This window comes from Stegostoma tigrinum, chromosome 30 (genome assembly GCF_030684315.1).
Source record: "Stegostoma tigrinum isolate sSteTig4 chromosome 30, sSteTig4.hap1, whole genome shotgun sequence".
Taxonomy (NCBI): domain Eukaryota; kingdom Metazoa; phylum Chordata; class Chondrichthyes; order Orectolobiformes; family Stegostomatidae; genus Stegostoma; species Stegostoma tigrinum.
In genome coordinates, this window is record NC_081383.1 from 26,768,329 (window position 1) to 26,793,711 (window position 25,383).

The 25,383-nt window shown below is 42.7% G+C and overlaps 1 protein-coding gene across 2 annotated transcripts; it reads left to right on the forward strand.

Moving 5' to 3' along the window:
* The first annotated feature begins 32 nt into the window (after positions 1-32).
* LOC125465849 (kelch-like protein 23) lies at positions 33-21,116 on the forward strand. 2 transcript variants are annotated; one of them, XM_048559763.2, is made up of 3 exons: positions 9,654-10,847; positions 18,524-18,935; positions 19,449-21,116. In XM_048559763.2, the coding sequence occupies exons 1-3, from the start codon at positions 9,842-9,844 to the stop codon at positions 19,765-19,767; spliced, it is 1,737 nt and encodes a 578-aa protein (XP_048415720.1). In that variant the 5' UTR covers positions 9,654-9,841; the 3' UTR covers positions 19,768-21,116. The 2 variants fall into 2 exon arrangements, 1 of the variants encoding a protein (XP_048415720.1); XR_007250329.2 differs by lacking the exons at positions 9,654-10,847; positions 18,524-18,935 and adding an exon at positions 33-382 and having other exon boundaries at positions 19,449-19,550.
* The last annotated feature ends 4,267 nt before the right edge of the window (positions 21,117-25,383 follow it).

Below are 25,383 nucleotides of genomic sequence, written 5' to 3' on the forward strand. Positions count from 1 at the left end.
TTTCTCCGCCCCAGTTGCTGCGGAAACCCACCCCGCCCCCTTCACTGCGGACTTTACCCGAGGGCAGGGGCTCGGCCTTGGGCGTGCGATCAGCTTTCTTGCAGGCCGGATGCTGCCGGCGTTGGTCTCTCCAATGGCGAGAGACTGCCCCCTAAGCACCACCACACTGAAATGGGGCTTTTGTGGACAGTGGTAATGACCATACCTCTGCGCTAGGAGTCCCAGGTTCAAATCCCTCCTAGCTCAGAGGTGTGTAATGACATTTCTGCACGGGTTGATTAGAAAATACGTCAATTTGAGCTCGTATGCGTTCGTAGTGTCTGTGAAGAACATCCGGTGGTACTTTGCAGAGTCTGATGCAAGCCAAATAAGGAGATATTAGGTGAGAACACCAAACACTGGTTATGTGGTAGGTTTTAAAGAGTGGCTTAATGAGGTCAAGAGATGTAGAAAGAGTATTCATAGCTTGGGGCCCAAGGCAGTTGAAGGCACAGTGACTAATAATGAAACAGTTTACATTGGGAATGACCAAGGTACTAGAGTTCAGGAAGACATAATGGAAAATCATCAAAAGAAAGTTATAGCATGTAAAGAGGCCATTGTGGATAGCACTTTTCAAGTGCATGTCTTCGTTTGTCACGGTTTCTGCCTCAACTACCCTCTCGTACTGTGTATTACAGGTCTCCCACCATCCTTCAGATAAAAATATTTCCCTCAAAACTTCATTAAATTACCTACCTGTTATTTTCGATGTCAGCTCCCTAGTAATGGATCCCTTAGCCAACGAGGTTAGAACCCACACTGGTCCACTGTATCTTGGCACGAAGTCTCTTTGCAGCTTCTCTGTTCCAGGCAAAATAACATGAACCTATTCAATGATAATGGGAACTGCAGATGCTGGAGAATCCAAGACAATAAAATGTGAGGCTGGATGAACACAGCAGGCCCAGCAGCATCTCAGGAGCACAAAAGCTAACGTTTCGGGCCTAGACCCTTCATTGTTCATTCAGCCTCACATTTTATTGTCATGAACCTATACAATCTTTCCTCATTAGTAAAATTCTTAAGTCCAGGCAACATGCTGCTAAATCTGCTCTGTACCCACTCCAGCACTATTTTATCCACAGTGTGATGACCAGATTTGTACACATTACTATCTGTGGTCTAACTAGTGTTTGTGCAGTTTCAGCAAAATCCTCTTCCTCTTATTTTCTATTGTCTCAACTAACAAAGGTGTGTCCTGTATGTCACATGACCACGTAATCTACTTATACTGCCATCTTAAGTGATCTGTGGAAATACATTCCAAAGGCCCCTCTGTACCTCAAAATCTCTCAACAAGTTATCATTTATTGTGTGTGCTCTTGGCTTTTTAAGCCTTATACTACTCCAGATTGAGCACCATTTACCATTGTTCTCCCCACCTGATTAGACTTCGATAAATTCTTGCAGTCTACTGCTTTTTTTCATTGTCTGCCATTGGAAAATGTTTGTATCATCTGCAAATTTGTTAATCTTTCAAGTCTAAACCAACGATAATTACTATATAAAAAACTAAGGACCTGGTACTAAGTCCAATGGACCTTTGCTAAAAACAGCCTTACAGTCACAAAAGCAGCCATTGACCATTACCCTTCTTGTCTCTGAGCCAAGTTTGACTGTAACTTGCCATTTTGGATCCCATGAGCTTTTACTTTTGTGACCTTATCAAAACCTTTGGTAGGATCCACTTGGACTTTATCAATGCATAGTCTGATTGACTCTTTATTACTTTATTTTTGAAAATCAATCATGTGAAGCAGACAAGATGGTCTCTTAACAAATCCATGCTGATTGTCTTTTACTCATCTCTGTCTTTCTAAATGAGGTTTTTTTTTGTTCCTTGTTATTTTTCCAATAATTTTCCCACCAGTAAATTAGACTGACTGACCTTTAATTATTTGGTTTATCCCTTTCTCACTTTTTAAATATAGTAACAATATTATTTGACTTGTCATCTTCATGTTGTACCACCAGAGTGCATTGAAAAATGATGGTCAGACCATGTACCTCTGCTTTCTTCTCTTGCTTCCCTTAATAGCCCTGGACACATTTCACTTTCAAAGATGCTAAACCCTTTAGAACTTCCTCTGTCATTGTTATTTTATCTAATATTGTTGCACTGCTGTCTGATTACAATGTCTACATTGTCCTGTTTTATGAATATAGACATAAAATATTCAGTATGAACTATATCATCTCCTCTGTCTCAACACATTGGTTAGTTTATCTTCATCTTAGCCTTATGATCAGTAGCAGACCTTACTCTTTTCCATTTTGTGAAGGTATAAAAAATATTCTGTGGGTTTTCACAGTCTTACTTGTCAATTTTTTTTTCATTTTTTTTCTCACTTTCCTAATTTCCCTTTTAATAGCACCCCTTCAATTTTATACTTTATAGATTTTTCAGTTGTTTTGAGAGGTTTTGAAACTGAACTGTCTGTCATAAGCTACCCTCTGTTCCCACTTTTATCCACTCCTTTATGTCTTTAGTTGTTCTGATTTTTTTGTTCTCACCATTTTTTTTGTCTAGAGAACACACTGGCTTGAATCATCACTATTTCTCCCTTGAATATTTCCCACTGACCTGGCATTGAATTACCTTCAGGTAGCTGTTTTTAATCTCCTCTAGCTAAATCACATCTCCATGTGGTAAAATTAGCTTTTCCTAAGTTTAGAATTATTATTCTTGGTAGATCTTTGTCCTTTTCCATAACTCCCCAAAATCTAATGGAATTAAGAACACTTCCACCAGTGTTACAGAGATAGTAGGAATTGCTGATGCTGGAGAATCTGAGGTAACAAGGTGTAGAGCTGGATGAGCACAACAAGCCAAGCAGCATCAGAGGAGCAGGAAAGCTGACGTTTCAGGTCTAGACCCTTCTTCAGAAAAATCTTTTTCTGAAGAAGGGTCTAGACCCGAAATGTCAGCTCTCCTGCTCCTCTATGCTGCTTGGCCTGCTGTGCTCATCCAGCTCTACACCTTGTTATCTACTTTCACCAGTGTGTTCCCTAACTGATACCTCTGTAACCTGCCCTGAGTTGTTCCCTGAAACAAAGCCCAGAATGACGACCTTCTGAACTCGTTACATACTGGCTTATTAAAAACTCTTCTGTAATTATTCTGAGAATTGTGCCTTTCACACTAATAATAATACAGCTAAAATTGGGATGTTGTACTTGAATCAGTACCAGTTTACCGATATCAATGCCCAATTGTTCCTGCATTTCTAAGTGATTTGTTTACATACTTGCTCTTCTATCTCTATAGGACTGTTTGGGGCAAGGTCAGGGAAGATCTATTATTCATCCCTAGTAGTGTGATTAGCCCCTTGTTCTTCAGCTCAATCTATATGACCTAATTTGTCGATCCTTCTATAAATGTCCCTAGTCAAAGCTAGAATTTTTCCTTCAATCAATATTGCGGCCCATTTCTCTTTTAACCCCCTCTTCATGTTGTCTGAAAACTCTGTATCTATCATTCCTGCCCATTCTTTCAGCCATCTCTCACCAATAGTTGCATTTTCATCTTCCCAACTGCCACTCCAGGCTCTCGACTTTTCTGTATTTTTCTGCAAACTACTTCATTGAATTATGCTCCACTTAAGACTGCTAAACCCCCTTGTCTATTTTCTAACCTGTTTCCTCTGCCTTCCAGACATGCTTTAGAAAATTGTGAATCTGTAAGAGATTAGCGAGAGATAGGATGAGAGCAGAAAGAGTGATCTGGAAGCTAGAATGGGAATTTTAAAATTGAAGCATTGCGTAACCAGAAGCAAACATGGGTCAGTCAGCAAAGGAATGATTCATGATCGGGACTTACTGTAAGTTAAGACATGGGTAGCAGACTTTTATGTGACCTCAAATCTACAAGTGTTGGAATGTGGGAGCTAACCAGGACAGTAATGAAATTGTCAAATCCAGATGTACCGAAAGTACAATTGAGTTTATCAGTTGGAGAGACACGGGTACAGGGTGACCATACAATGTTACAGAAGTGAATTTGGTGGTGTAGGCGATCTTAGGATGGTTACAACACAAATGGATGCTATCTGGCTGATTATGCCCATGCTTGCCCTTTATAGCTAGTTAGTGATCAACTAGTTCCACTCTCTTGCACTTTTCCTATAGCCCTGCATACTCTGTTTCTCTTCAAATAATTATTCAATTCCCTTTGATGGCATCTGCCTCCACTACCCTTTCAGGCAGTGTATTCCAGATCCTAACTATTTATGTGTGAAATTAAAAATGATTTTCATCTTGTTGCCATCGATTCTTGCCCTTTCAACCAATGAAGACAATTTGAGTCATTGTCAACTTTCCTGCTCCTCTGATGCTGCCTGGCCTGCTGTGTTCCTCCAGCCCCACACTGTGTTGTCTCTGACTCCAGCATCTGTAGTTTTTGCTATCTCTTCACTAAAGAGAACAATTGGAAAATATTGTGTTGATCTCTGCTGTGTTCCAATAAAACGTTTGCTGTAATGAATTGATATCAAGTTGAAACTATCGAATTCTGACAGTGACAGCATGTTTGAAGGTTCTAACGGCGTAAGGCCTGAGATAGTGGTAGAGGTGGGCATTGTTATGTACTAAGTTCACTGGTCTTTGCAATGGAAAGAAATGGGGTAAGAAGCTCTGCTTGAGGTCGAACAAGGAAACAGTTTGGATTAGCCTAAGACAGTGACTGGGAAGGAAATAGAGGCAGAATGGAAGATGATCATGGCAATATTCCTAATGTTCTCAATTCCAAAATTATGGTTCATCTAAAGCTTGATATTGGATAAACAATCTGATAACACATCAACTCAAATATAGATCCATGCTGAGCAACAACAAAAGTAGAAAAAAACTTGAGGATAAAAATAGAAGCAGTCAAATGCTGTCAACTGCTGTAGGTTGACATACTTGTTTCTGTATGTCTAGGTATATACAATGCATGGCATATAAGATTAATTCCTCTTGTAATTCATGCGTGTTTTAAAATGCAGCTTGTTAGCTGTCCAAATATACATTATGACTTACTTTCTGCCATGAGAATTTGCTCAGTGAATTGAGACTGTGCTACATTGAACTCCTTTGGGAAATTGTATTTGAAGAAATATTTATTCGGGAAAGATTTGTATGGAGTATCTTGTGTTATGTAGCTGCACAGAATACAGTTTAATCATCCTAGGTAACCTTCAACCCCCTTACCAAATTAAGCTTCTGCAGTTTTTATTAAACCATTATTTTAACTGAACCTGGATAAAGTTTAGGATGAGAATATAGTTCCTTATGTTTGCCCCACATAGTTAGCTTGTTGTGTTATGTTTGCCCAGATTAAAAGGCACAAATTGACTTATTTCCCATTTGTTATAGTTATCACACTTGAAGCTAATTTGACCACGAAAGAGAATCAACTAAAATATTTTCAGTAAACATGGGTGGGAGAAGAAGTAATGAAATCAAGTATTTTACTTCTCTCGATATTTCATCTAAGAAAAGGCCTGTGCTTGAAGGTCCCGACCCAAAACATCAACTCTTCTGCGCCTCTGAAGCCGCCTGGCCTGCTGTTCTCCTCCAGCTCTACACTGTGTTATCTGTGCTTGAAGACCATTTTTAAGTGTGACTCAGCTGAATATTGCTGACGATACGCTCTTTACCATCCTGCTGCAAGCTAAACTAGGAAAGTCCAACATTGCTTAATTTTTAAAGAAAACATATAAAAGGTGGGGAGATGTGGCATTGTTGGTCAAGGACAGTATTACAGTTGCAGAAAGGATGTTTGGGGACTCGTCAACTGAGGTAGCATGGGCTGAGGTTAGAAACAGTAAAGGAGAGGTCACCCTGTTGGGAGTTTTCTATGGGCCTCCGAATAGTTCCAGAGATGTAGAGGAAAGGATAGCAAAGATGATTCTCGATAGGTGTGAGAGAGACAGGGTAGTTGTCATGGGGGACTTCAACTTTCCGAATATTGACTGGGAACACTATAGTTCGAGTACTATAGATGGGTCAGTTTTTGTCCAGTGTGTGCAGGAGGGCTTCCTGACACAGTATGTAGATAGGCCAACAAGGGGCGAAGCCACATTAGATTTGGTACTGGGTAATGAGCCTGGCCAGGTGTTAGATTTGGAAGTAGGTGAGCATTTTGGTGATAGCGATCACAATTCTGTTATGTTTACTTTGGTGGTGGAAAGGGATAGGTGTATACCACTGGGCAAGAGTTATAGCTGGGAGAAAGGCAATTACGATGAGATTAGGCAAGATTTAGGGAGCATAGAATGGGGAAGGAAACTGCAGGGGATGGGCACATTAGAAATGTAGAGCTTATTTAAGGAAAAGCTCCTGTGTGTCCTAGATAAATATGTACCTGTCAGGCAGGGAGGAAGCTGTAGAGTGCGGGAGCCGTGATTTACAAAGGAGGTGGAATCTCTGGTCAAGAGGAAGAAGGCGGCTTATGTTAGGATGAGATGTGAAGGCTCAGTTAGGGCGCTTGAGGGCTACGAGGTAGCCAGGAAAGACCTAAAGAGAGAGCTCAGAAGAGCCAGGAGGAGACATGAGAAGTTGTTGGCGGATAGGATCAGGGTAAACCCTAAGGCTTTCTATAGGTATTTAAGGAATAAAAGAATGACGAAAGTAAGATTAGGGCCAATCAAGGATAGTAGTGGTAAGTTGTGTGTGGAGTCAGAGGAGATAGGGGAAGCACTAAATGAATATTTTTCAACAGTATTCACTCTAGAAAACGACAATGTTGTCGAAGAGAATACTGAGATACAGGCTACCAGACTAGCTGGGATTGAGGTTCATAAGGAAGAGGTATTAGAAATCCTACAGAGGGTGAAGATAGATAAGTCCCCTGGGCCGGATGGGACTTATCCTAGGATCCTCTGGGAAGCCAGGGAGGAGATTGCCGAGCCTTTGGCATTGATCTTTAACTCGTCATTGTCTACAGGAATAGTGCCAGACGACTGGAGGATAGCAAATGTGGTTCCCCTGTTCAAGAAGGGGAATAGAGACAACCCTGGTAATTATAGACCAGTGAGCCTTACCTCAGTTGTTGGTAAAGTGTTGGAAAAGGTTATGAGGGATAGGATTTATAATCATCTAGAAAAGAATAAATTGATTAGGGATAGTCAGCACGGTTTTGTGAAGGGAAGGTTGTGCCTCACAAACCTTATTGAGTTCTTTGAGAAGATGACCAAACAGGTAGATGACAGTAAACCGGTTGATGTGGTGTATATGGATTTCAGCAAGGCGTTCGATAGGGTTCCCCACAGTAGGCTATTGTACAAAATGTGGAGGAATGGAATTGTGGGAGATATAGCAGTTTGGATCAGAAATTGGCTTGCTGAAAGAAGACAGAGGGTGGTAGTTGATGGGAAATGTTCATCCTGGAGACCAGTTACTAGTGGTTTACCGCAAGGGTCGGTGTTGGGTCCACTGCTGTTTATCATTTTTATAAATGACCTGGATGAGGGCGTAGAAGGATGGGTTAGTAAATTTGCAGACAACACTAAGGTCGGTGGAGTTGTGGATAGTGACGAAGGATGCTGTAGGTTGCAGAGAGACATAGATAAGCTGCAGAGCTGGGCTGAGAGGTGGCAAATGGAGTTTAATGCAGACAAGTGTGAGGTGATGCACTTTGGTAGGAGTAACTGGAAGGCAAAGTACTGGGCTAATGGTAAGATTCTTAGCAGTGTAGATGAGCAGAGAGATCTCGGTGACCACGTACACAGATCCTTGAAAGTTGCCACCCACGTTGACAGGGCTGTTAAGAAGGCATACAGTGTTTTAGCTTTTATTAATAGAGGGATCGAGTTCCGGAACCAAGAGGTTATTCTGCAGCTGTACAAAACTCTGGTGAGTCCACACTTGGAGTATTGCGTACAGTTCTGGTCACCGCATTATAAGAAGGATGTGGAAGCTTTGGAAAGGGTGCAGAGGAGATTTACTCGGATGTTGCCTGGTATGGAGGGAAGGTCTTACGAGGAAAGGCTGAGGGACTTGTGGCTGTTTTCATTAGAGAGAAGAAGGTTGAGAGGTGACTTAATTGAAACATATAAAATAATCAGAGGGTTATACAGGGTGGATAGGGAGAGCCTTTTTCCTAGGATGGTGACGGCGAGCACGAGGAGGCATAGCTTTAAATTGAGGGGTGAAAGATATAGGACAGATGTCAGAGGTAGTTTCTTTACTCAGCGAGTAGTAAGGGAATGGAACGCTTTGCCTGCAACGGTAGTAGATTCGCTAACTTTAGGTACATTTAAGTCGTCATTGGATAAGCATATGGACGTACATGGAATAGTGTAGGTTAGATGGGCTTCAGATCGGTATGACAGGTCGGCACAACATCGAGGGCCGAAGGGCCTGTACTGTGCTGTAATGTTCTATGTTCTATAATGTCATCAGTGACAATGATTATTTTAAAGAGTAGGATCATGCCTTCCTTGCACAATCATTGAACTTACAACAAAAGTTTGCTTTCACCCAATTACACTCCTGGGCACACTATCTCAAAAATGAAACATGTAAGGATATTTGTTTAGATTAGATACACTATTTCAGAGTTGAGATGTATAAGGGCAGTTGTTATTACTGGAATACTGTCCTAGGAAATTTGGAAATTTTCTAATCAAATCTGCAGGCAGGCAGGCAGGGTTGACCCCTTTCTCAATTCGTTTGTTGAGTACATAGGGAAAAGTGTGGACATAAAAGTGAATTTTTTCGGTATTCGATACATTCAAGTCTAAGTCTCCATATATGTGGACAATGTTAACATGTTCTGCTTAGATCCACATCAGACTGATGTTTGTCTTCAATTAGTTTTAACTGGCCTCAAGAACTAAATTGCAGCAAGAGCAAGACCATGTTTTCATGAATGAAATATATTTTTGCAAAAAGAGCTCGGCCTCAAATGGGCTGTCAACAGGTAATTCTTAATTCCAGGTGTTCTACATATGTGTATTGAAAACGAGCCAAAATTGTATGTCTTTGGGTATCAGTAACTTATTTATATATGTATGCAGCAGCATGACATTATTGCGGAAAATCACTATTGGACTGATGGGTGAATCACAGAATTCCTACAACACAGAAAGAGACAATTTGGCACATCAAGTTTGTGGTGTTTGTGATACAGCATCATTTGACCTTGATAAATTCACTGGTACTGGACTACCTACAGACAATGTCAGGAGACATTGATTTGAAAATAAAAGTGGAAATGAGGCAAGCTGAAACAGGACTGCAAGAAGCAGCCATGGGGTTGACCCCACTGTTGAAGTGCTCTTTATGTTGTTCCTTAAGAGTTGGTTGCTGTGGTGTTTGGTCTAATATCTGGTCTGTTCACTACACTGGCCAATGATTTACACAATTAAGTGGACTGAAGACATGTTTTGCTTTATAAAAAGCAAAAGAACTGCAGATGCTGTAAATCAGAAACAAACACAGAAATTGCTGGAAAAGCTCAGCAGGCCTGGCAGCAACTGGGAAGAGAAATCAGAATTAACGTTTCCGATCTGGTGACCCTTCCTCAGACCTGAAACGTTAACTCTGATTTCTCTGCACTGGTGCTGCCAGACTCGCTGAGATTTTCCTACAGTTTCTGTTCAATGTATTCCTCGTGGTGGCCCAAGACAGGGAATGTCCGCTTGCAATCTTGTGGCCTTTTGTGACATGTGGGCACTTTAGTACATACAGTGTTTGTATGTTATAGGGACCACATTAATTTGGTTGGATAGGTTCCTTTTGCTTTTGTTGGGAAACGTTTTCTTGAGCTGCTTCCAATTTGATTGGACTGTACCAATGATGTCCTTTAAAAAGTATGTGTTACTCTCATTGGTTTATTAAAAATAGGTCAGGATACCAGATATATCTCTGGCCTGCAGCTTTTCTGTGGGTCAGGGTGAGGTGGGCAATGGCCTTTGAGGTGACCAGCCACAAGGGCACGGATTGTGCCGCTGACACCGTACTTGAAGTTGGCCACAGGCTGTTCCATGTGAACAGGCGGCTGCTGGCATCGACCAGCGAGTATTTCCGAGCCTTGTTCGGGGGTGGTACCAGGGAGAGCTCGGAGAATCACATCGTGTTGCGGGGCCTGGATCCCGAAGTCTTCCAGCTGCTGCTGGGCTTTGCCGCCCGGGGCCAAGTGAATGTGGAGCGGCGGAATGTGGAGGCTTTGCTGGAGGCGGCCGATTTCTTGCTCTTTGACCGGGTCAAGCTGCTGTGCGCCACCTTCTTGCAGCGAGAGCTGAGAGTGGGGAACTGCGCGGGGGCCTTGGCCTTGGCCCGGCGTTTGGCCTGCCCCAGCCTAGCGGCCGCCGCCCGTGGTGTCGCCCTTACCCACCTGGCCGCCTTCATGGACGACGAGGAAGAGTTCCTGCAGCTTCCGAAAGAGGCTCTAGCCGAGCTTTTGGCCAGTGACCACCTATACGTGGCCAGAGAAGACCAGGTATTTGAAGCGGTGATGAAATGGGCGAGTCACCACAACAGCAGGGAAAGTCACTTTCTGGAGTTGCTGGCCTTGGTCCGGGCCCCGTTCCTGAGCCTGTCTTTCCTCGATCTGCTGATTAAACGCTCCAAGTGCAGCCTGCAGGCTGACCCTCACAACAGACTCCTGAGAATATTAAATCACAGCCTTCCCCAGAGTTGGACCATGGCCCGGTCCCAGACCCAAATCAGCAGGAGCTATGATACCATGTATGTTCTGGGAGGCAAACATGAGCAAGAACAGCAGGAACTATTTCAGTTTCACCCTCAAACGAACACTTGGCAAGCCTGCTCTCCTCTCCGACGCAGAAACCTCACCCAATATGCCGTAGCAACAGTAGGTAACACCATGTGCAAATTATAGCACAGAAGGTTGAGTCAGCTGCTTGGCACAGTTTTAGGGTTGGGGTGTGGGGTGGGGGACTAATGTATAAACATGACTGCCTATATGTACAATATTCTGTTTGTAGGCTGGTTTAAAAACCCATTTCAGTGCCCATCCAAATAATACTTTCCATTGCTGGAGCACAAAAATTTCTGTTCCAGGCACCTAGGGTCTGAATCAAAATTAGAGGGAGCTTTCTGCATTTGCTACATGTAACATTAACTCTTGACAAACATTGTGGTTGAAGAGTAGTCCCCATTCAATGCAGAAAACTAAACCTCAGAAGCATTATGTTATGGAGCAGACCAAACCCTCTCAAAATATATTAAGACGATAGTGTAGACCTTAACTTTTTCTTATTTTAAAGGTAAGTAGAAGGTGTTGTATTCCAGATGCAATTTGATTGGTCAACCTAACCAGGCTTGAAACAAAACACAGTTTATTCATACACTGTAATTAAAATACAGACAAAATAAAAGAATTGACTTATCTCTAACTCCATCAAAATGCATAACAAAATAATATATATAAATGATTTGTAATTCACTTCCAATATAGTAACATCCCATAAACACACCCTTGGAAAAGGCAAATTTAGTAAAATAAATTGTCTCAAATGCAAATCTAGCAGTAGGAAGAGAACCCCAGCTTTTAGCTTTAACAGGGAGAGAAATAAGAACTTCCACATTCAGCTTCAAGACTCGAGCGACTGCTACTGAAGGCTAAAATGAGAAAAGTCCTGGTTCGCGACTGTGGGTTTCCTCCAGGTGTACTGGTTTCTTCCCACAGTCCAAAGCTGTGCAGATTAGGTGGATTGACCATGTTAAATTGCTCATGGTGTCCAAGGATGTGCAATCTAGGTGGATTAGTCATGGGAAATGCAGGGACATGGGTCTGGAGTGGGTCAGCTGGGTGGGATGCTGTTTGCAGTGTCGGTTTGAACGTGGTGGATCAAATAGTCTGCTTACATACTGTAGTGACTCTGTTGGAGCTGGACTTCACCCATTCAGGCTGCTTCTGTTCTATGAAAAGCTCAGTTGGCTGGATAGCTGTTTTACGATGCAGTGTAACACTAACAGCATGAGTTCAATTCTTGCACCAGCTGAACTTACTGTGAAGAACTCTCCTCCTCAATCTCTCCCCTCACCTGACTAGTGTGACCCCCAGGCTGAACCACCATTGTCCAATGAGAGAAAAACCTATGGTCCTCTGGGACTACGGCACCCTTACCTATTCAGGTTCTTGATTGTCAAGGGGATCAAGGGTTATGGGGAGAAAGCGGGAGAATGGGGTTGAGGAACTTATCAGCCATGATTGAATGGCAGAGCAGACTCAGTGTGCTGAATGGCCTAATTTCTGTTCCTATGTCTTAATAATTGTTCCAAAAAAAACAGCATCTCACAAGCTGCTTTATTGGCTTTCGAGCAGACTGCTCACTACCTCTGTCGTAACCTTTCTACATAATGAAAAAAAGGACAAAATACACCTCTTAGAACCATAGTATCGCCACAGTTAAGTGTGAATTTTTATACCTGAGGGTCCCAGACTCAATTCACCCAGAACCTTTACATCCTAGAGGCAGAGGAAAGCCGACCAGCATAGTGTTTTGACTTACAGAGAATAGTGCACCAATTATCAAGCTCCACTGTTCCGCACACCATCACGAATGTGTCAATACCACAAACCACATAGAAGATCAGTTTGTCTGACTGACTGCTGTGCAAGGCAAAAGCAATTCTCACACAGTTTGATCATTCACAACAAAATATTTTATTCATTGTAAACACAGTTATTATTTATTACATGTCAGAGAGAATTGAAGGATAACTAACCTCCTACTGTGTGTTATACCATCTACTTTAAACCCATGCCCTAAATATAGACACATATTTTCAAATAAGACAGATAGCAAATATGCATGGAAAATATAGACAGGCAATACACAATTCTGAAAACCAAAAGTCTAGATCAGAAGGGTGACTTAAATTGTCTCCCACAGACCTTTTGATTTTAGAGTGATTGTTGTTCTACTCAATAGTTGATCAGGTGAACAAGGTCTTATGTCAGATTTTTTTCTTTTCCTTTTTGTTTGTCTTTTCACTCACTTGGAGAGATGGAGAAAGATATTTTCTGCTTGCAGGCTCTGGATGGTTTTGACTGTACTACTTCCATCAGTCTGTAACAAACTGCAGTTCAGTCAATCTGAGGGCTTTCATCAGGCAGCAAATCTTTAACTCAAAAATTCCTGACTCAATAATGTGACAGCCTTAATGCTCCAAAAGCAACATCGTTTTGCACAGCTGAAAACGCATATCACTTGATTTTTCAAAATTGTATAACACTGCCCAACTTCCTTTTCCATTTACAGGCCAAAAAGGGGAAAAAATATAGTCTATTACAATAGATTTCATAAATTAAAGTTTAATGCACTTTACCATTCACCCTCAGGTACTTAAAGTGTCAGATAATCTTTGACTCGTTAGCTTTTTAAGAACTTGAACAAATGTGAAAAAGAAATACATCTACCTCCCATTCATTTTTATCCAGATTTATGTCTGCACCTGTCACACAGGAAATTGAACCACGATCGATTTAACTGAAATTCCAAAAGATTGGTGAACAATTTTCTCCCACCAGGAAGATGGGAAATTCGGATTAGTCTCCCAGGGTCACCTCTGGCCTTATAATATCAGTGATGTGTGCTTTTAGATTCATTAAAGAAAGGAAAGATAAATAACATCTATACTTTGCTTGGTAGGTCAGGTGTTTAGCCACATCTGTAATAAAGGTAACATTGCTACCGTCTTACTGGACCATAGGGCTGCTCTCTCTCATTAGAGAGAGAGATGATTAGTGGTGATTTAACCTAAGGATCACCATGCCTCAGACAAGAGTCCTTCATGGTAATCTCAACCAGTGCAAGAATCAAACCGATGCTATTGGAATCACTCTCCATTGCAAACCAGCCATCCAACTAAGTGAGCTATCACTTGTTAATTATGTAATATGTCAATTAAATCACATGCCAAGGCTGTCACATATCTTGAGCACAAATGTAGTATTTGGTTGGGGTGCCACTTTAATTACTCAATCAAATATCTGATTTGTTATCTGTCAATAAATCACAAGGGAACAAGGGGCTAATCAGGATTATTTAACCCAGAGAAAACCCAACATTTAAATCAGTTTTTTTTCAAATTCACACATCACATGTATGAAAAAATAAATTATGCATAATTTATTGAAACCATTTGTGTTTTCTGTTTAGGTTGGTGTATTGTGTGTTAGTTGTTGACTCAGAGATAATAAGCTTATTTCCCAGCTAGAAGATTGTAGGTATACACCCCATGCTGGAAACAAATTCACACTGATGGTACTCATAGAATGCAACAGCCAGAAGAACCACCTTTCAGATGAGATATCAGACCCACTCTTTCAGGTGCATATAAAAGATTCCACACTACTATTTTAAGAATAGTGTAGGGGTTATTACTGTTGATATAGTCAATATTTATCCTTCAGTCAGCACAAATACACAGCGAGATTTGATTGCTTTTATGTTTGTGAAACCTTGCTATTTGTAAACTGTCTGCTGCAATTCCTGCATTACAACAATGACGACCTTTCAACAGTGGCTGTGTAGTGTTTTGGGTCATTCCAAAGTCATGAAAGGACTCTTAAATAAAAATTCTTTCTCACTCTTAAAAGTTTCATTTATATTGCAAAGGCAATAGAATATCACTCAAGATAATAAAGTGTGAAGCTGAATGAACACAGCAGGCCAAGCGGCGTCTCAGGAGCACAAAAGCTGATGAAGGATCTAGGCCCAAAACGTCAGCTTTTGTGCTCCTGAGATGCTGCTTGGCCTGCTGTGTTCATCCAGCTTCACACTTTATTATCTTGGATTGTCCAGCATCTGCAGTTCCCATTATCTCTGATACAATTTTAACCTCACTACAAAGCCTCTTCCAGGGATGCCTAACCTGAAGAAGTTAGCCTCCTCCCTCCAGACCAACCTCAAGGAATCTCTCTCCCACTGCAACTTTCTTGTAATCTCTTCAGCCTTGAAACTGCTCGACCATGTCCTGAAGCAAACCAGGTACCACAGTCACATCACCTTCCTCAGCACCTGCCTACGGAACCGGATCATCCCCATTCGACTACAGTCTACAGTCAAACCTTCCCAATTTGGCCCCAACGGTGACCACCTCTACACCCAGAAAATTCAGACTCTTCAGAAGTGTTTCTCCCTGCGAGTCCTGAAACAGACACTCGCGGCCGTGCACCGGCACCTCCAGGCACTGCAATCCAACCTGCCCCAGCTCAGAGTCTCCCTCTCCCAGACCTGCAAAGGACCTCTGCTGTTTTTTATCCTCCGCAGGATCCACAGACTGAACACCCAGTTCTACTCAGTTTCACTGGACACCAAAGCTCTCTGATGAAGGGTCTAGGCCCAAAACATCAGCTTTTGTGCTCCTGAGATGCTGCTTGGCCTGCTGTGTTCATCCAGCTACACACTTTATTATCTTGGATTCTCCAGCATCTGCAGTTCCCATTATCTCTAGAATATCGCTCAATCCTGGATGAAAAACACAACACACTGCTTCCTCTTTGTAGAATACATGCAACAATCTCTCTTCCAAAGCTACACTGGCACCATCCCCCCACCTCTTCCTCTGTTATATCGATGACTGTATTAGCGCTGCTTCGTGGTCCCTCAGTTCATCCACTTCACTAACACTTTCCACCCCCAACCTTAAGTTGACCTGGACCATCTGCGATACCTTTCTCTTCTTCCTGGACCTCTCTGTTTCCTTTTCTGGCAACCCCCTGGAAACCAATATCTATTTCAAGCCTACAAGCTTCAACGGTTACCTAGAATACACCTTCTCTCACCCAGCTTACTGCAAAAATGCTATCCCCTATTCCCAATTCCTTTGCCTCCGCTGTATCTGCTCCTGAGATGAGGCATTCCACTCCCGGACATCCCAGATGTCCTCGTTTTTCAAGGACCGCAACTTCCCCTCCATACTGTTCAAAAACGCCTTCAGCTGCATCTCTCACATTTCCCACAGCTCATCCCTCACATATCACCCCACCAACCACTGGATCCAACGAATCATCTTCCACCACTTCTGCCACCTGTAATCTGACCCCACTACCGAGGACATGTTTCTCTCCCCACCCTTATCTGCCTCCCAAGGAACCACTCTGTGACTCCCTTGTTCATTCCACACTCCCCAGCAACTGCAGGAAGTGTTACACCTGCCCCAAACCTCCCCACTCACCTCCATCCCATGCCCCAAGAAAATCTTCCACATTAAATAGATGTTCACCTGCACATCTGCTAATGTGGTATACTGTATCCGCTATTCCCACTGTGGCCTCCTCTACATCGGGGAAACCAAACGGAGGCTTGGAGACCACTTTGTGGAACACCTACACTCAATTTGTGACAAACGACTGCACCTCCCAATCGTGAACCACTTCATCTACCCCTCCCACTCCTTGGACGACATGTCCATCCTGGGCCTCCTCCAGTGCCACAACGATGCCACCCGGACCTCATATTTTGCTTGGAAACCCCTGCAGCCCAATGGTATCAATGTGGGCTTCACAAGCTTCAAAATGTCCCTGCCTCCAACCGCATCCCAAAAGCAGCCCAGCTCATTCCCCCTTCCTAACCTGTCCATCGTTTCTCCCACACCTCCCACCTCAACCCCTACCCCCACCTTCTACCTACCAGCCTCATCCCTGCCTCCTTGACCTGTCCATCTTCCCTTGACTGACCTACTCCCATCCTAACTCCCCACCGACACTCACCTTTCTGGCTCCATCCCTGCCTCCTTGACCTGTCTGCCTCCTCTCTACCTATCTACTCCTTTATCCACCTTCCATCCGCCACCCCCCTGTTTATTACAGAACCATTTTTCCCTCCCTCATTTCTGAAAAAGGGTCCAGACCTGAAACATCAGCTTTCCTGCTCCCCTGATGCTGCTTGGCCTGCTGTGTTCATCCAGCTCTACATCTTGTTATCTCTTAACACTGCCTTAAAGGTAGTTATCAGGTATTACAAATGCTTACAAGAAGTTCCTATGTTGAGAAAGCACAGTGTGGAGCTGGAGGAGCACAGCAGGCCAGGCAGCATCAGAGGAGCAGGAAAGTTGACGTTTTGGGTTGGGACTCTTATTCAAAAATGGGGGAGGTGGAAGGGAGCTCCGAAATAAATAAAGAGGGAAGGGGTGGGGCAGGGGAAGGTAGGTGGAATGGTAATAGATGAGTGCAGTAGGCAATGGTGGGGATTGGTCAGTGAGGTGGGAGGAGCAGATAGGTGGGAGAAAAGATAGACAGCTTGTGTCAGGTCATGGAGGTGGGGATGAGAGGGAGGGTTGGTCATGGGACGAGGCCGAGGGTGGGGAGATTTTGAAACTGGTCTCCGAGGTTCAGCTTGGCCTCACCAATGTACAGGAGGTCACATCAGGAGCAAGCAGAGGCTCGGAGACTGCTTTGTAGAGCACACGCACTCCATTCACAACAATGACACCTTCCAGTCGTGAACCACTTCAGCTTCGCCTCCCACTCCCAAGGCGACATGTCCATCCTGGGCCTCCTTCAGTGTTACAATGGTACCACCTGGAAACTGGAGGAGCAGCACCTCATATTCCACCTTGGGAGCCCATAATCCAATGGTGTCGATGTGGACTTTATCAGTTTCAAAATTTGCCTACCTGCACTCACCTATCACCATCCCACCTACTTTCCCCAGCCCCACCCTTTCTCTATTTATTTTGGAGCTGCCTTCCCCCTCCCCCATTTCTGAAGAAGGGTCCCAACTTGAAACATCAACTTTCCTGCTCCTTTGATGCTGGTTGACCTGCTGTGCTGTTCCAGCTCCACACTGTTGTCCCTGATTCCAGCATCGCTGGTTCTTACTATCTCTTCCTCAGTGTTGATCTTTTATTGTGTTTGAAGTCTGAGCTTGACTTCAAAGCTTCTGCTGGATGCTGACACATTCTCAAGTTTTAATTACCATTGACTAATTCTGTGTGTGTGAGAATGAGTTGGATCACGAGTGATTGTTCACACAGTGGTTCTGTGGGATGACTGACCACAGTTCACCACAGCATTCCACATCACGTTATAGTCAGGCAGAAGGTGATTCATGCTACTGTTAAGCAATTCTTTCAAATGTGCTTTATTAGTTAAATAGGAACTCATTGAGAATCAGTTTTCTTCAAAATCAAGAATAACAGATAAAGCTTTGTTGATCAGTATCAATATAGGAATGACTTATGAAATGATATTCTTCAATGACAAATGGGCAATGCTATTGTTTCTGTGTAACTAACAACCCATGAATTAGGTGTAAGAAATCACGGCCTTTAAACCTAAGAACACAATTGCTTAAGAGGGCTATAAGTTACAGAGAAAATGGAGTTGAATTCTAAGATGTTGCAAAGTCTTAATGCTACAGATTTTGCTGATTTTACTTAATAATTTGCTTCGCATGGAAATGTGTATATGTCATTGGCTAAAAGTCTGAGAGTTTAGCTATTTTAAATCTGAACAAGCCCTGGTCGCAGTAGTTCTCCATTGTAAGATTAAGCTGTTCTTTATATGTTTCTGCAACAGGGAATTTTATCTTTGTGACAGGCGGCTACTTCCGAGAAAGTGTAGTATGGTACTGTGTGGACTGGGTGCTGGTTTATAACTCCTGTGAAGACAATTGGATGGAAGGACCGTCGATGAAGCAGTCTCGTAACTGGCATTGTGCAGTCGGTGTTGGGACGTACCTATATGTACTGGGAGGGAGCACTGATGAGGCTGTCGTCGCTGATGTTGAGCGACTTCCATTGATGGCCACAGAGTGGGAGAAAACAGCGCCCATGATGCGACCCGTGGAGAGGGCTGCAGTAGTCAGCATTGGCACCAGTGTATATATTTTGTGCGGGCTGGATGAAAATGGTGATGTTTACAGTGGGGTGCAGCGGCTAAATGTGGACAGTGATGTTTGGGACGTGATCTCCTTCTCCCCGCTTCCTCGGTAGGACCTGTTTCATTTTCGTGAAGGAGTTAATTTGACATTATTTTGCAGTTAAGAACATGTCTTTAGCTACTTTGGCTTTCAGCTTGAATTGGTCATTTTTAAGCTAAGCATCTTTAGACCCATCTCTTGGTTCTTGTCCCCTGAGTACTTTGTTTTGCCTCATAAGCCCTTTTGTTAATTAAACCCCTCAGGCCTTTCATCTTATCAGAGACCTTCTTATTCCTTCTTTTACTGTTCGTACTGACTTAAAATTTGATTAATTTTCCCAAAAAGTCACAGATCTGAAATATTAACTGGGTTTGCCTCTGAGTGTTTTCATTTGATTTGCTGAGGTTTATTTTGAGTATTTTCCCTGAATGCTTAAGTTCACAGTGATCCTGTTTAAGATTAGCTGTGCCTGTGATGAGATGTGAGAGGGTGTGAGGTAGTTGCACTGTATCAGATATCTCAGAATTAAACACAGATCAGCAGCACTGTCACTGACACTGGTGTTTGCTTTACCTGTTTAAGATATGATCTCTGTGCCACCATTCTGAATGGTGCAGTGTACGTCGTGGGAGGTCAGACGTTCCGTCTGGACACAGACACTGATGAGTGGACTCCAGTGGATGAGGAACTCTTCAATCAAAAGTTCTTCAGTGGTTGCACAACTGTTAACGGGAGGATCTTTGTCCTTGGGGAGAGGAGAGGGAACACATCCACCCCAAACATGATTCTCTTTGATCCCTATACAGAAACATGTCAAGTAGTGGATGCAGCTGTGCCCTGTCCACTCCCTATTCGAGGCTGTGTGTCCATCCGAAAGTCCAACATGAGATTTGGAATTTAATCAGATACAGTTTAAGGGAATGAGTCACTTGTGTCCCTGGCCCTGTATCTCTGCTGCCCTTTTGACAGTAGCATCAAGATGAGGGAATTACAGTGCCAGCTTTCTCAGCTCAGGAGAGACCACAATCACAACTGCTTTCTGGTTACCCTGGACAAAATCTGGAATCCTGATTGACACCTCAAGTAATGTCCAATCAAAAAGTACCCTGAGACTCACGCTGAGGTAAACCGTCAATGCACGGGGCTATTTATCCTGGTCTGCTTGACAGTGAGCTGAATGTCATTTTTTCGCCCTCATTCGGGCTTTTTTTGCTTCCTGGCTTGATGAATATAATGTTTTCCTGGTCACCCTATAATAAACCTTAGCTCAACCACAACCCTATTGCCTGTATCCTTTTTCCCGTTTATTCATTCACAGGATGATGGTGTCACTGGCTCGGCAGCATTTATTGTCCATCCCTAATTTCCCAGAGGGCAGTTAAGAGTCAGCCACATTGCTCTGGGTCTGGAGTCACACATAGGCCGGACAAGGTAAGGGTGGCAGTTTCCTTCCCTAAAGGACATTAGTGAAGTCTTTCCCCAAAAATTGGCAATGGGTTCATGGTCATCATTAGACTCTTAATTCCAGATACTTATTGAACTTAGATTCCACCATCTGCCATGGTCGAATTTGAACCTATGTTCTCAGGACATTATCTGGCATAACAGTAATTCATAATACCACTAGGCCATTGCCTCCCCTCTATCCCATCTTGCAACAAGTTTGGTTCTGAAGAAAATTCATGCTGGACTTGAAACATTAACTCTCTTTCTCTCCATGAACGCTGCCGGACCTGCTAAATGCCTTCTTTTGCAGTTTAAGCATCACCTGAGGGCTCTGACTGTGGCCTCTTATGCATCTCTTGTGCTGACACCCACTCCCTCCAACCTGCTATTGGCATTGCAATGAGCCAGACCATATATTCAGTAGAATTCCTCCCTTTATCCAGCTTCCTATCTGCTGCTTTAAGACCTTTATACCTGTTCTTGGTTCAGCAGCCATTTTCCCATTCCTTGTCAATATTGGATATTAAAGAGGTGAGTTGTTTACCTAGAGTCCTACTTATTTGTACTGATCTGCAGCAGACCAGAGCCAGTACAGTGAACAATTGATCATTTTATGGGTTTTCTTTTCTTTCTGATCATGCATGTTTGTGTATTCTGGACTGAAAACAAAGTTGGGCTTTTCTGCCACCATTTGTAGCATTGCTGTAACACAGTGGAAGATTCCAGACAATATGCATGCTATCACAGATGTTGGTGAGAAAGTCAGGAAATTGGATTCTTTGAATAAATTAAGTGTGAAATTCAGCAGAGGTATTGCATAATATGAATCAAATTATTTTCCTACATCACTCTGCACCCACCCCTCCACCCCAGTTGATACAACAACAACTTTAGTTTTCAAAGCATACTTAACATGGTAAAAATGTCTCAATGTGCTCCTCAAGAGCAGTATAAAACAGAATTGGACTTTTGTGCTGCACAATGAGGTATTAGGACAGGTGACCACAAGTATGGTCAAAATCTTCGAAGGAGTGTTTTAAAGGTGAATAGGCCAATTGGGAGGTTTAAGGAGGTAATTCCAGATCTTTGGGTCTGTGCAGCTAAAGATGAGGACACAAATAGAGAACATAGAACATAGAAAAGTACAGCACAGTACAGGCCCTTTGGCCCACGATGTTGTGCCGTGGAAGTATCCTAATCCAAAAATAACCTAACCTACATTCCCCTCAATTCACTGCTGTCCATGTGCATGTCCAGCAGTTGCTTAAATGTCACTAATGACTCCACTTCCACAACTACCACTGGTAAACTATTCCATGCGCTCGCAACTCTCTGGGTGAAGAACCTCTCTCTGACGTCTCCTCTATACCTTCCTCCTAACACCTTAAAACTATGACCCCTCATGGCAGTCAATCCTGCCCTGGGGAAAATTCTCTTGCCATCAACTCTATCCATGCCTCTCATTACCTTGTACACTATTTTTTAATGAGAGGTGACTTGATAGAGGTGTATCAAGTCTTGTTGAATGATTTGAAGGCAAAGATAGATTTTTGAACAGTAAAGGAATTCAGGGTTAGGGTGAGTAAGTGCAGTTAAAGCTATGAAAAGATTAGCCATGATCTTATTGAATGGTATAGCAGGCTAAATAGAAGGATGTAAAAACACAGGATGCTCACGAGACATGATTCAGAACAATCCACAAGCTCCTCCCCTTCATTGCCACACACAGCTGTGGTGGAGTAAAGGCACTTCATTATGCTAACAGGAAATTCTAGACATGCACCGCAGGTCATTTAGCAATAGGTGGAAACGACAAGAAAGTCTTCAAGATGGAGTCAGATCCACGCTTGAAGCTGGTACATGAAATATTGAACTTGCCTTTTCACTTCTGTATACTTACAATCTTGGTGCATAGTACCAGAAATTTTTGTTTGTGTTTTACGTTGTCAACATTCTTTTTTGACACTTCAACTTTAAATTTAGAGTTCCTGGCCTACTTATTTCCTGGACAAAAGAGTAGAACTCTAGAGAGGTTAGAGTGTCCTTGACAGTAAGACCACATTTGATCTTGTGTGGCATGAAGGAGCATTAGCAACAGAGTAATTGGTGTTCTGAGGAAGAGTCACCAAATCCAAAACATTAACTCTATTTGCTCCTTCACAGATGCTGCCAGACCTGCTGAGCTTTTCCAGCAACTTTGTTTTAGTTTCAGAGTAATTGAGATTCGGGGAAAGCTCTGCTCAGTGGAATTATTTTTAGCTCAAAAGTAATGCGGTCATTGTTGAAGTTCAGTCGTTTCAGCTTCAGGAGTTCCTCAGGGTAGTGACCTAAGTCCAAACATCTTCATTGCTTCATCAGTGATCTTCCCTCAGAAGTGGGGATGTTTGTTGATGGCTGCACAGTATTCGGCACCGTGTGACATCTCAGTTTCTGAAGCAACCCTTGTGCAAATGAAACAAGAACTGGACAATATCCAGGTATGGTCTGGCAAATGGCAATTAACATTCATGCCACTTAAGTACCAGACAATGACTATCACAGATGAGAGAGACTCTAATCTTCGTCTCCTCAGTGGCATTGCCATTATTGAATGCCCCCATATCAACATTGTGATCGTTAACATTGACCAGAAACTGAACTGGATTAATCATAGAAATACTGTGGGGAATGGTCAGAGATTAGAAATCCCGAGGGGAGGAACTCACCTCTTGTTCACCCTCTGCAAAACACAAGTAAAGCATGTGATAGAGTACTCCTGACCTGCCTAGATGAGTGCAACTCCAACATCACTCAGGAAGCTTGAAACCATCCAGGACAATGCAGCCTATATGGTTGGTGCCATATCTCAAGGATTTGCTCCCTCCATCACTGAAATACAAGCAGCGTGTAACATCTACAAGGTGCACTGCAGAAATTTACCATGTGTCCTTAGGGAGCTTCTTCCAAACCCATTACTGCCACTGTCTGGAAGAAGATCAAAAGACATGTGGAAACACCACCACGCATAAGTTCTCTTCCAAACTGTCACCATCCTGACTTGGAAACATGTTGCCATTTCTTTGTGTTGCTGGGTCAACATCCTGGAAGTCCCTAACAGCATTGTGAGTTTACATAAACAAAGTGAGGGACAGCTGTTCCAGAAAGCAGTTCATGTCTACTTTTTCAAGGTAACTAGGTACGGGCAATCAATGTTGTATGAACCAGCAGTGCTTGCAGGATGAATATATCTACGTTTGCCATCTCCTGTTGTGGCATTGAATGTGAGGACCTCTCTTTGGCATAAGACATCAGTTGTTGTTGGTAGATAATAAGGTGCCAAGTGTTGAGTTATTTGAATCATACAGAATTATAGAAATTACAGTAATTTGATCCTTCAAGCTTGTTTCAGCCACTGAAGAAGATGTATCTGCTCCCAAATGGATCACAAAGTAGAAATACTTCCACGTTGTGTTGGGCTATGGAACAAGCTGGAGATGATTGACATCCAGCACTGGGCATTAAAGGAATTTGTGGCTTCACTGCAACAGACAGAGAAAAATACTAGAAATCAAGAATTCTAACAATCACCTCCTGTAACTGTGACAGAAAATTTCTTTTACCAGCAGTTCAATAAATTTTTCATGGGAAAATTGAATGGTCAGTCGACGTTCATTTTTGTAATTTCAAGTTTGTGACACTTCAGTATTTCAATATCAGTACCAATACTACATTCATAGAATGATAAATAGGCAGCACAGGACACCATTCAGCTTTTTGAATCTATGCCATTCTTCCAAACAACATAAATTTGTCCCACTCCACTCCTCTTTCTCCAGACCCTTGCAATTATTTCCTCATTCAATTCTTTTCCAATTTATATTTTAAGACCACTGCTCAGTCTTCCCTATGACATTCATGTGACACACCAAACAATGACATCTCAGCACATGACATCAGCTCTTGACGCCAGGCCCTGACATGTCATCAGTGAGCAACATCAGTTTAGTCCCCAGGACACCCATGTAGGACACCACTGATTGTCCTCACCTGAGCCATGATTCACGAGTGTGAATTTTCCTTCTGGTGGGTTGGGTGGGAAGTGGCTATATCTACGAGAGCTAAATTTCTGACTAAGTAGAGGCGATAATCCCAGTCTTTGTCTTTGAGTACAGCTTTGTGCTTTTGCTACTCGTGGGACCACCAAACTACAATGTGGTAAGAGTCAATACTTGTTCCTGCCGGCTACTCACCTCTGGTATAATACTTGAGGTTATGTTTTTAATAAGCAATAAAATAGATATTGTGACTGGTAGTGAGTCTAGTTTTTGAAATGTTGTTGTTGTATTTATCCTTTGTTTTCTTGTTGTGATTGCACTCTGGGTAACAATGGTTGACTTGTGACAAGACAGGGAATTGTGGTTTGGGACTTCATTGACCAAATGGTTTGGTTGAAATGCATAGAAGAAGCCAAATGGTGAAAAAGCAAATTGCATCAGTAGTGCAGTAAAGTGTGAGAACAGACAACTTGTTGTGGGAACAGGAGGACAAACAACTCCCAGAGTACACAGAAACTAATAGTGTCTTGAATCCCAGACAAAATGCTTAAGTGTCGAGACCACCACTGTTGGCATGGGAATGTTGACTCCCTCTACCAACAATGGAGTACAGTAAGCCAATTGTTTGAAGGTTGAAAGTAGCTTGTGTTGCCACAGATGATTCAGTTACATATTTAGTATTTGGTGTGTTCAAATGATAGCTCAGCAATGATTAGATTAAATCTGTCTCCATGGGCTTTTCTGTGAAGATGCAAGAAGGAATTCCTGAGCATAGACAGTTAGACGTTTATGCACTGCGTTGACTGGTGACAAGTGGGTATTTACTTGGATATTGCACCTCTATCCAAACTATAATGGCAACGTTGTTATTCTATGACACTACTACTCAGACATTAGGATGAATCAGCCTTATTGAATAAAACAGCCAGTTTACCAAACTGGGTTGCTACTTAAAATCATTACAGAGTCCGGCAAATGGAACAAAGGGTCAATTGACTTCCTAAACCTGGTTTTTCTAGCCTTGTTTAATGCTGCTA